A 13,064-nucleotide genomic window follows, 5' to 3' on the forward strand; every position below is an offset into this window, starting at 1 on the left:
AGTGGAAATGTTTCCTTCTAAGTAAGTTTCGCATTTATTTTAAATTATTATTAAAGAATTGTTAAGAATTCCAATTCTGAAAGGTAGCACTAAAAATGTTTCAGGAGAAACAAATGATAAAGACTTTCAGAATACTTCTTCCAACTCAAAATCTTTTCTACATAAATCAGGGACTGATTCATAGCATTGGTTGTCAGAAATAACTACTTAAATACTCCACATTTGATTCAAACACCTCTGCATTAACAACTAGTGATCTTAAGTTTCAGTACATTGAAACTTTAACATGCATGAGTGGTAAATGAAGTCTGTTATCCATCCACATGCTATTGTGTAATTTCACTAAACAATTAACACCAGTTTAGGTCACAAAATTTTTGGTAAAATCAAAAAAGGTTTTTAAAGTTCCCTTCAAAACCAAGTAAAAATACCTCAAAATCTAAATTAGTGTTTGACAGTTCATGTATTTTTGTCTGAAAAAAGGGTTAAATCGAAGTACCAAAAAGCCAAGAGAGACAGAGCCTGAAAGGTATCAACATACTGCAGCCCTGTGAGGCGTAAAGATACTTTATCTTCATATTTCACTCAAACAGTAGCTAGTCAAAAGCAATCCAAACAATTCTTTTAATCCAATTTATTTCTAAGGCTCAGTTGCTGACAACCTCACATCAGTGTCTGACAGAAGTACATGTCAGCTTATGATTATAGATTTAGATCTGGTGTTGTACAACAAATAAGGTCTCATGGACAGATCCCCACATGGACTGTTTTAAATTTTCAGCTACATTACCCTAGCATGTATGCAACTGTATCCACATGCACACTGTGTACAGCTCAGTAAAGTTCTGCACACAGACAGAAAAAAATCAACACAAAAACATTCAGCCTATTTGTGCATTTGACTTTCAAAAGAAGTTAGCATAGCAACTTGAAGCTAGATTAAGAGATACCAAGAGCGCTGTCAGTTTGGGGTTTTGTTAAGTATTCTGACAGATGTAAAACAAATGATCAAGTTAAAACTAACCGCAAGAAGTTAAGTCGCTCTTGTACTTCCTGCACGTGACTATATCTGCTTCCCGGTCTTACAGTTTGAGGATCATATTCACCATGCTCTGCAAACATAAAATGTTTCATTAGACAACACATTCAGAAAAGACACACTGACTCTAAAACCCATGATCTGTTTGAAGACAACCCAAATAAAATTAAAATAAATGGAAGACCGATACATTTTCAGCAAGGTATTTGAAATTAGTTTCAGCAGCCTGCTACAAGCTAATGGTTCCTCCTAAATCAAAATGGGTATGGGCAAGCACTACTGGGGTATCACCAAAATAATAACAACTGTAAGAATCAACAAAAAATTACATGCAGGTACCACTCAGTATAATGGAGGTATTACAGAACAATTAAGAACCTGCATGCTACTTATTCATATGAATCTTCTCTTATTTCAGGTAGTCACTTTGAAGTCAGAAATTATTTAAAATAACAGTATACCAAAATTTCTGTTTTGTTTTTAGGGGTTTTCCTCTCCAGAGGAAAGCAAGACTCCAGTTCATTTACATCTTCATGAATAGCTGTGTACATGACATCACTTCGAGAAGAAAAGCAAAGTTCTTGTACATTTACTGCAAGTTTCCAAGTATAAACTCCAAATGTTTGTAATGCTTGAACCAGAAGTTATGCAACTTAAAAAGGCAGGAAGTCAAGCTTCTGACTACATTTTACCAAATCTCAGCATAGTATTTTGCTTAAACAGCTGTTTTCTTCACGGGAACTTGGGCTTGTTGTGGTTTTGCTTGTTGGTTTGTGGGGGGAGTTTTCTGGTTGTGTTTCTGGTGTGTTTTGTTTGTTGGTGGTTTTGGTTTCTTTTAATTAAAGAGATAAAATCTAGATCTGTACTTGCACTGCCTTCATCTGTAATAATAATATTTCATCATAACACATGCCCATTATGACAACTCTATCATAGACTAATTAATGTTGTATTTCTTAATTGCACTTAACTAGGATGACCTAGCTGTAAGATGCCTGACAAACTCCAGCCTTAGAATGAAATTTACCTTCAGAAGTGAAAATCAGTGTCTCCTATTACATCAAGGGGAAAACAAAACAAACAAAAACCCAACCTGACAGAAAAACACAAGTCTAACAGCTGAAGTGTATCATCAGGGTTTTAAAATCAGGAGACAAATAAATACTGTTCTCTATGTAGAGGTGCAAAAGGCATATTAGTTTTAAAAAAATCCAAAATAAGGGCAAATAGAAGACCAGTAGTCAACTGATGTCTACAAAACTGGAAACATTAGGGTCAGCAGGAACCCCTCAAAAACTTAAACTATAATCCCAATAAGTGAGCAAAACCAGGAAATTACCAAAAGTGAGTTAAACTCTGAAGAATACAGGACTAACAAAAATGAGTTAAGTATTAGATAACCTGTAAAATATTCTGTGAGTCTCACAATTACAATGGATAATCATACTGCAGAGAGATTATAACTACTTACTCCAAGCACTGGATAAGTTTTTTGTTTGATTTGTTTTGTTTGGGAGGAGGTGGTGAGATTGTTTGTTTAAATTATGGGAACTATCTGTTATGGGTTTTTTTCTTCTCCTGAATTAAGTCACAAGTGTCAAGAGTGGCAATGACAGAATTCAATTATTAAAGGCTAGTCTGTTGTCCAAAGGCAGTGTGTATGTGCTTAAGAGTTCTGAAAAATCTCTGAAAAAACCCCAAACCAAACAAAAAACAGTCTGCCTAAACATTCTCCATCCCAGCTTCTTTCTTTCTTTGCCCAAGTTTTTTCTCCACTGTGTATCCCACAGCAAGCCCAAGAGTGAACTCCTTAACTTTCCACATACTGGAGCAGAAGAATAAACAGAGAAACTATAGACTAAAAAAGACTAAATCAAAATTGCATTATAATTCATGAAAAGAAAAGCATAAATGATCATATGGTTCAATTTATACATATAACTACATTACATTAACACTTGGGATTTTTTAATTTACTTCAGAAAAACAGATGACAAAGGAGAACTGAAGTTTTCTAAAAGTCTTGGATAAACATAAACTGTGACTTCCTTCAAGACTACACAACACAACAGCAGTTCTCTCATCTCATGGAGAACTTTGCAGAGCTTGATAAAGAGTAATTTCAGTAGAAGAGAAAATCATAGGTCACAAAAAATATTCTGAAATAGATTTGCTTTTTTGTTAGCCTTAAAAAGATAAACTAGTGAATATGATAGAAAATAATATCCACTAGTGCATAACAGAATAATAGGAACACTGTTCACCATTATAGAACACAAATATCGAAGCCTTCAATGAAAATAAAAGTATGTTAAATTCAAAATCACTAATAATCATAAATCATTAATCACATTAACTGGCATTAACTGGCAGAAAGACCTATAGCTAACTAGATTAGTGCTTTTTTTCCTATGATGTGTATACTCTCCTCTATTTAGTATTGTGTATTACAGTTTTTACAGTATCTGGAACATTAGAATTTTTTTTTCTGGTATCTAGTAAAAAAAATCCACACTATTGTTCACCTAGTTTAGTACTCTGATGCAAACAAGTAGAGGTTTTGCAGCAATTCTGACTCAAGAAAGTGCAATTTCATTGCTTTGTAATTAGACTGAATTTAAACTCCTTGCACACCTTAACTCCTATCCTACTAAAGATGTTTTTATTACTGCTTTAAAGAGTCATTATAACTGGGGAGAGGCAGGGCAAGGGGAGTGTCTTTCTGGCACATGAAAAGAATCATGCAGGGTATCAACCTAACTTTCTGCCAAAATAATCAACAATTTGGTAAGCAAACAATATTGCCAAACATGATCTTTCGGCTTCAGAGTTCAAGAATAATTGAACTTAGTGAATATCAATCCATACATTAATAGTGTGTGTAGGTTATTTTTGGACAAAGACAATACTGCATTAGAGTATAATTGCTGATTATGTTTCCTTTTCAACTCTGAGGCCAAACCCTAGATTTCATAACTGGTCAAAGTCCAAGAAAAAGAGCATCGTAGAATCATGGATTCTAAGTTATCCACATAGCTAAGAAGTTTGTCATAAATTAAACTGCACGTTTGTGTCTCTTTAACACAGTTACAGAGCTGTTTCGTTTCACGTGACATGTCATTCTCACTGACCTACACCTCACTGAAGCTCTTATCTTCATATAGCACCACTGTTCTAACACATCTTCAAGAATGTACTTCAGATATATTATGTTCCCCAGATTAAATTAATTCCAAAACTAAAAGGAGTCCAGGTAACCTACCCCAAAAAAGAAAGTGACACATATGCCTTACAATATGCAAATATCCTGTCCTCTCTTGACAATCTACAGTTAATTTCAACATTACATACTGTGTAACTTTTGAGACATAACTTTAAAGGCCTCTAGGATGTTACAATGCCAGGGAAGAATGGTCTGTAGTTTCAGCCAATGAAATAGATGGAGGGAGGCATAAATCTCCCTCTCTCACTTCTGCTGGCTTAAATCAATATATTAAAATACTGTGGTTCGGCACAAGGACTTTCCTAGTTCATCACTCTTCTTCACTTCCCCTTTTCTACTTCTGTAGCTAGAAAGCTAGATCAGAGTAAGAGTATAAACTCATTAGCGAAGGCAAAGCATTGAGTTTAGTTTGAAGTATGTGAATACTAACATGATGTGCTGCCAAATTGTTGCTGATAAATGCAGTGAAGAAAGCAACTACAGAAATGGGAATTGTGTGGTAAAAAGAAACAGTGGTTTAAAGTACTTCTTCCTGACAAATTCCAGACACTGTCTTCCATTAGAGCTGATTAAAAAGCCTACAAGATTTCAAAACTATATAAGATTATCATTGGGATTGTCACAGAAATAACCACTCTAATGGCAAGTTGATGTTTGTCAATCCACAGATCAACGACAGCTGCCACTTCCTCATATTCTGCTGAAAAACACATTTTCAATTATGAAATAAAAAGTCAAGATTTTATGCTTTTCTTGCCCAACCAGACACCACAAGGCTATCAAACCCACAAGCACTCACAAATTCAAATTAAGTAGTCATTTAATTATAAGGATTTACTTTTAACTTAATTTTCACCTCAAGTTTTCATACAGTCTATTTATGAGGCAATAATTATTTTAAAACTTACCTTTAGCATACTGCCTCATGCTTTCCATATAGGCAGAGAGATTTTCTGCAACCAATGTAACTAGGGCATGATTGTGCTGAAGCTGATTGATTAAGTCATGTCGGTAAAACACATGGGGACTTCGCTGAGTTTGACTGAAATTAAAATACAAATGTTACAAAAGAAGCAGGGAAGTCTTGCACCTAACCGTTCAGAAATCAATTTTAAAACCTCGTCTTCGATGCAAGTTGCAAGTCTTCCTAGAAGATCTCTAATAGAAAGAATTTTAACTCCGGTATTTTTTCCTTCAGACATCCTAACGGTTCTTACCAGTTATTAAACCCAGTCAATTTATGAGGATTATACAGTTACAGTATGCATTAAAAAAATATCAAAGGAAAAATATCAAAGTAATCTGAGCACCACAGTATGCTGGAGGGAGAATATCTGCAGGAAGACAAGAATGGAAATACTTGCCCACAAACTGCATAGTAAAGGTAACAGACCCTCAACTGTAGTATCACTACAATTTGTGTAACCAGAGTTTCTTCTTCATCCAATTTTATTTTCTAATTTTAATACTAAAACAATAAGTAAAATCAGTCAACTTCCAAAATGAAAGCTCAAAGTCATAAAATTGATGTGAAAGAACACCAGTTAATAATCACATCAATTATTTCAATAACTCAAACCAATCTGCACAACTCTGCATGGTTTTGGTATGTTTTTTTGTTTGGTTGGTTTTGTTTCTGTTTGGGTTGGTGTCTGTTTGTGTTTTTTTTCCTAACAATATCTGTCAGGAAAAAATGTTGGCATGAACATAAAGCAGCATAGTAATGCAGGGCATGTAGTCTACGAGTACTGAAGAAATACTCCAGATAATTAGATGATGATTTAAGTTTATTGTCATGATCTGACCAAAAATGGTTCTCTTGAACAACAGCAGACATATTAGGATTATACAAGTTAACCACAAGAAAAAATATGGAGCCATGAACACTATCAAATTATAGAACTCAAGAGACTAATCCCCTCTGCAGAACAGCCTCAAAAGACCAGAACTTAGGTAGATCAGAACACCAATCTTGGCTGCATAACAATGCAAACCTGTGCTGCTCTTCCATGGTAAAGGGAGGGGGAAAAAAAACAAACCAACAAACAGTAAAACATAAAACTCCCCAAACCAACAGACAACCATAAAACACACAAAAAACAGGGCAGGGGGTGGGAAGAGATGCATTCCTCATTTGCCACCCTGACAATTCAATAGCCTGCCCCAGAGAAATACAGATGTGATTTCAAAACAGTTATTCTTTTCTTCAACACTTAAGAAATTAGACTCCAGAATTAGCTGGATGTATTACATATAGAAATACTTTCCTAGGAAACAAGTTCTCCACACTACATGAACTACAGCATTCTCTACAGTATTGCCACACATTTTAAGAACAGTAAGGAAGGCAAGAAATTCCAGTTCCATTATCAGCTGACAGTGATCTTGCAGCTGATAACCATATTTCACAGTAGATGTAAGAACAACAGATAAATTGATTCACTAGGCCAAAGACCACTGACATTCTGGGATTAAAAGACAAAAGTCATGAATGCCTTTCCAATAATTTTGTTATCTGCAACCAACAGAATTTGGTCTTCTAAGCACAGAGTTCTTCAGAAGATTAACTTTCATATTATGCAGAGCTTTCTAAAACAGCCTGAAAGAGGCACTTAGCACAAATTGTGTTTTTATTAAAAAGGCTATTTGATTGAAAGAAAACAAAAACAGAAGCATGAAGCAAGAAAACATACAAGACAGCATATACTCAGAAAGAACATCCTGTTTTCACTTTGAGAAATTTTCCAATTACATTTCATTCCATCTCCACCAGCCCTCCTTGCTCAGCACAAAACAGCTGCAAAACCAGGAAAAGACTGGATGCCTCTATTTCAGCAGCTATCCTCTAGATAGAGGCATGCATTTACAAAGGATATCAGTAAATAAGAAGACTGATTGTATGCAAAACATGTATGATGAAACAACTAAAGAGCAAGCAGAAGCAAGATGGAGTACTCTGCAGAATCAAGCTTTTAGAAGTATCTATTTATATGCTCTTAATATGATGCATTTCTACCAGTCTTACAAAGGGTAGCAAAAACGAAGGTTTATCAGCAAAAGACTAAATAGATCTGCACTAGACATTGTTTATTTTTTCCCCTTTCTCATGCACATGCACAAACAGTGTATTTGAATACACAGATTCATCTTGCTTAGCAACTACTTCTAGAAGTTTAATAATTGTAATAACTGAAGTTACATGAGGTTTGAGTTGTTAAATAGTATTTGTCCTATCCGTACTGCACGTGTAACTCAGCTTCTGAAGCTGAGAGTTACAGATGAACAAACGCTATATATCACTAAAAGCAAAAACTGTGGGTCCAAAGAACAGCGAGCAAACCCACCAAATCCTACTATGTAGGCTAAAAAGTGACTTGACATTAACATCGTTTCTGCCTTAAAGCACTAACAAACCCCCTAAAGTCTTAAGAGAAAGCTCACTAAATGCTTGGTCAATTCTTCTGGGCAAGTAATTTAGGAGACCAGTCTCAGACTGCTTGAATAGATACATGTCAAACTTAAGTGCTTGAAATTTGTCAAGTGGAGGCTTTACCTCTGTCAGCCAAAACAGAGAAAATTAAGATTATTAACTATTTGTACACTAAAGGTCAGTATGCTGAGTAATAAAGTTGACTATTCCTTACTAAGTATTCTTGCACCTAAATAGTTTTCTTAAGCTATTGCAATTCTGGTTAAATTAAGCTTCACAATTATAGAATCAGCCAGGTTGGAAGAGATGTCCAAGATCATCCACTCCAACCTATCACCCAGTCCTGTCCAATCAACTAGACCATGGCACTAAGTGCCTCATCCAGTCTTTTTCTGAGCACCTCCAGGGACAGTGACTTCTTTGTGGCAAGAGAATTAAGTTTGGCATAAGCAACTGTATGAACAATTTGTCACTCTGCTCAATTGCAACAATTAAATCCTCTTCCTCAAAGGAACCTCTGCAATGCCTATGGCATAGGATAATTTATACTTTTTTTGCCAAGAATCAGCAGCCTTAGTTGTTCTGGGAAGAACTTTTAATTGCCAGTCAACTGAACCACCCCAAAAGAGTAGCACAGATTATGGGATTGTTGTACACAAAGCTCTGTGAAGTGGTTTTGAGATAGTTGTCACGAACACCTTTTTTGACCTATTTTTTCAAATTCTAGGGGGATATTAGAGATTAAAGTTTTAAGTCAGACATGGTAAACTGAAAGGAACAGGTACTGGAAGCATGCATTACAATTTCCAAACTCTATCAATGTTAAGAGTTACTGGAAAACTCAGAGGACTGAAAAGTCACTCATTACTTCAAATTGATGTTTTCACTCACTAGGTTTCCCAGTCATCTAGGCAGCAATATTACCTGAAGAAAAAACAACTTACTTTCCTCAACAGTACCCTGCTATCAAAAGCAGCTTCACTGAAGAGGTCTTTATTAAGTCTTTACTTTTAAGTTTATTTTCCTGCCATATGTGTTTTCATAAAAAATGAGATGTTCAAGCCATCTAATTGTACATATGCCAGACACAGGGAACCTTCATTTCCACAATCAAAAGAAGTCAAGTTCCTCCCAAGGTCAATTCAGAGCAGAAACTTCATCAGTGCTTTGAATGGGCTCTGCTTCAATCATTTGTTAAAGCAAAGCCTCTTTGTTAAGGCACTGTGTTGAAAAGCATTCAACTTGAACAAGTACCACAAATAAGTGGGTAGTTTACATACACTTAGATCTTACAGTGTGTAGGTTAAGGACTCTAAGACACATAAAACAGATTTACTTGCTGAAAAGCAGGTAATACTGTGACCTCGTTGGAAAAACCTTAAGCAAACATTAATATGAAAATGTAAAGGATTAAAATGTCATGAAAACTGAGAATGATGTTGCAAAATAAACTAATAAAGAAGTTTCCAAAAACCAGGAATGCAGTAACTATCCCAGCTCCCTATACTGGTAATAAGACGATGCAGTGTCAACTGAAGGTTTATTTTCTTTACCTTTCCCTGCCTCGTAAGCAGACTGTAATAGTAATGTTGATTTCAATAGTTTGCCTGCTTACAAGAATTAAAGCAATTATGCAACACTGATAAGCAAACATTCTTCTAGAGTTGGTAAAAATACTGATGTGGACAAAACTGACAATAACTGTCAGGAGAACAGAATCTCAGATATTTCTTTAGTGAAAAGACACACAAAATAATGAAAACAAGCACAAGTCCAAATAGACAATGGCTTTTTTTTCTTCCTTTCAAAACCAAAGGCAAACCTCACAAACCCAAAATTCCCTAAACAAACCGATCAAGCCAGTAACGCAAAACCAACACATTTCTAACCTCTGTCCCTCAAGGAGAGAGAATTAGCTGAGTATTTTTCCAGACAAAGGAGGAGTTATCTTTGATGTCAAGTATATAAACTAGCTGACATGCATATATTTATGATCACAGAATTAGGATGGGTGGATATGTGTATGAATACATACATATATGCACCTAAAATACTTTTATGTTTCATAAGCTAATTCCATTTTCAGTCAGGAAAGTCCATGAATAATAGAAAAATAAACCCATCTATTCCATAAATTAAGGCTACTATTCTAAGAATAAAAGCATGTTCAAGGAAATAGTTAATGCTCTGCATTTGATTTTTTAGAGGCTATTTACACGCACTAAAACAAACCAAAAACATCTTTGAACACAAGTTATGATTTCACCTAAGCTTTACAATTTGCCTCATTCCACCCCACTTAACAGACAAAACTTTATTTGCAATCTGTTCTTACCTTAAGTTTTGTGGTGCTTCACCAAACAAGCTGCAAATTTCTCTAATCTGTTTCAGAGCAGGAATGACCCATTTGTCATTTGTGCGAAGCTCTTCTATAAAACGATCTATCCACTGGATCTTTTGTGTATCTCGATCCTTAAAGAACAAGCATTTATAAACAGAATAAAGTGTATTGCAGAAACTATCATCACTCTCTTACTGTCCTTGTTTCTGAGACGAAGAGAACATACAAAGCCCCACAAATACTATAAAAAGGAGTTCTGAAGCATATATGCAAATGAAAAGTATCTGAGCAACTATATGTTGGCAGAAGTTAGAGATGTGTTTAAAAAAACCCTCTGCCTTGAGGCATTCAATAGCTACTCAAAAAGCCTGTAGCGAGATAGAATTACCAGTTTAAATAATTTGCTCTTTCATTTACTTCTACTCACTGGTACTCATAGTAAACTGAATGAGAAACTGTTTCTTAACAACTAAGAAACAAAACCTCGCCAGTGGCTGCCAAGACAGATAACGATTAAGTTTTGAACCACAGTAAATTACTGTTTTTGCAGACTTCCCCAGATGTTTGGGTGGGGAAGGAGAATGTCCTTTCTAATGACACAAGAAATGTAAAGACTTACTGAAGAAAAGGCAAAAAAAATAGCATAATTGAGTTAAGGAAAAAAAAAAAAACCAAACAACAAACATGGGAGAGTGTCTAGGGTAGAGTTCTTTTCCAGTTCCCAAACATGGTCATTACAGTATGCTGTCAATTTTAACAAGACACACAATCTGATCAATTTCACTCTCTCCAACTAAAGCACAAACTTTGTTATTTAAAACATGTCCTGTAACATTTTTTAAGTACCTGGGTGTTGGTACAGTAATACAAATCAATGACAAAGAATACAACTGTTAAATTACCAAATAGGTCAAATTTTTCATGGGAGATGGAAGGAAACTGTCAGTAACTGACTTCACAATAGAACATACCAGATGACTCACCTGTGAACAGCTGTAATCTAAGATTTTAATATGAGCACTAAGAGCCTGGTCCATGATATCAACTGGTACATCATCACTGTGAGCCAAATTCCACAGAAGGTTCAGCACTTTGTGTGCCATTACACCATCCTTGTCATCCTCTGCAAGACGACGAATTAACTCCAGGAGTTTCTCACGCTGTTTTTTGCTTGCATTTGTCCAACTTGCCTAAGAAAATATATTGGGATGCAACAATAAAGTGATGCAACTATATAAAGAACTTCCACATTTATTTCATTAAAAATAAACAGCAATAATGAGTCATACACAATTTAACAGCTCTTCCAGTGTTTGGAACTAAAGCATATTCAACTTGAGACAAAAAAGATAAGCATCTTTAAAAGAAGATCATAGGCATGCTTGGAAAAGGAAACATTATCACTGACAAGCTCATCAACAGTCAAAGTGGACTCTGCTGTTTCTTGAAAATACTCTCTCGAAGCTCCTATACTTAAAAGACTTCCTCAGTAACTTATAAGCACTAAATAAATACAATTTTCATATCACTTATTCCTCTGTATCTGACCAAATCAAACATGCTCAGCATTACATTAACCTTTTCTTGAATAAGCTTCCAAGAAAATATTAATTCATATTCAGGTCACACACAGTTTGTGATACTTCACACACAGAATTTCTGAGCATTTAGTTCAGTAACTGGGTGGCAGAACATTAGACCCATATTCACCAAACTAGAGGACTCCCATTAATCAGAGCACAAACTGCATGTAAGCCAAAACGATGACTATAATATGTTTATCTAAAAACAGAAAACAGGGTCCACAATGCTGTACTGCATGGGGAAGAGAATTCTTTGATGTCTTCTACTTAAATATCAAAAATAGTCTTTACTAAATCACCAACTCTTAATAATTTGGAACAAACACAAAAAGGTATTTAAGGTAAAGAATTTAATTTTATTTTTAAAATTCAGTATTGCCAAAACTGATAAGTATCATTTTAATAACACAGGCCTCAAGAAACTTGTATTACCCAAAAGCATTTAAATCAGGAAACAAAACTGTCAATTAAACTACCATAACTAGTCTTTGGTTTAGATAGGAAGAAAATCTTCACAACGAATGCACATTAAAAAATCCAGCACAATCCAGCATTTCTAATAATAATTATTACAGGCTGCTGCTACCAATTAAGTAGCACAAGGACTTTGTCCTTATTTAAAATAATTACAAAATAGATGTTGAAAGGAGGCACAGATCTATATCCGACTTCACAACCCATTTCCTGAATACAGTCAAAACACACAATTACCTTAAAGCAATCAAACAGGTGATCAAGCTGTTCAGGTGAGAAATCCCAAGCTAATTTTGCAAGGAGATCATGTACATTTTTTACAATGGCTTCGTGTTTTCCTGCCTGTCAAAGAGACATAAAAGAATCAACATTTGTGGTAATTTATGTATTTAAATCAAGCAGCAACTCACTCTGTAACATATTTACAGAAAGACCGAGGTGGTCAGCAGGAAAAGTTGATGCTGTGGGAGCAGAATGGCAAGCTGGATACTCACTTCACTGGCTATTTTACCTTGCAAACAAGCATTTAAATTTCAGACTTTTGTTTTTTCTCTAAAGAAGAAAAGACTCAAAACCCACTACCTCAATGAAATTCATTGGTGTTCTAAGCTATAAAATTAATATTTACTATTTCCATGGTTTCTCAGTGTGTAGCAATTCCTTTGTGCCAGTGGGATTCATTGGCAACTGAAGCCTTCTATTACAAGCAACTTTTTAATCAGACAACACTTTGAAGTCCAGCAGCTGATAAGCTTACAAAAGTCTAACAGTCAAACCACTAACAGCAAGATGTTGAGTCATATACTAGACAGTCTTAAATTAATTTGCTGTATGCCACAATTTTGACATTTAATGAGGATAATGAAAAAACAGCTAGCAGAATTTTAACTCTCGGTGAGAAGTACATTTCCTTCCTACATGCCTAGACTGGACAATGCACCTTGTCCTTTAAATCTGCACTTGAAACCAACAAT

At 35.2% G+C, this 13,064-nt stretch overlaps 1 protein-coding gene across 2 annotated transcripts in view; it reads right to left on the reverse strand.

Annotated features, from left to right (window-relative positions):
* USP9X (ubiquitin specific peptidase 9 X-linked) overlaps positions 1-13,064 on the reverse strand; it is a 97,933-nt gene that overhangs the window by 47,755 nt on the left and 37,114 nt on the right. For both annotated transcript variants that reach the window (XM_064151908.1, XM_064151907.1), the window contains exons 11-15: positions 12,328-12,432; positions 11,017-11,223; positions 10,028-10,164; positions 5,171-5,304; positions 1,025-1,112 (exon numbers count right to left, since the gene is read on the reverse strand). In XM_064151908.1, coding sequence (XP_064007978.1) covers positions 1,025-1,112; positions 5,171-5,304; positions 10,028-10,164; positions 11,017-11,223; positions 12,328-12,432 — 671 coding nt within the window. The remainder of the gene's footprint in view (positions 1-1,024; positions 1,113-5,170; positions 5,305-10,027; positions 10,165-11,016; positions 11,224-12,327; positions 12,433-13,064) is intronic.

This window comes from Pogoniulus pusillus, chromosome 12 (genome assembly GCF_015220805.1).
Source record: "Pogoniulus pusillus isolate bPogPus1 chromosome 12, bPogPus1.pri, whole genome shotgun sequence".
NCBI classification, from domain to species: Eukaryota; Metazoa; Chordata; class Aves; order Piciformes; family Lybiidae; genus Pogoniulus; species Pogoniulus pusillus.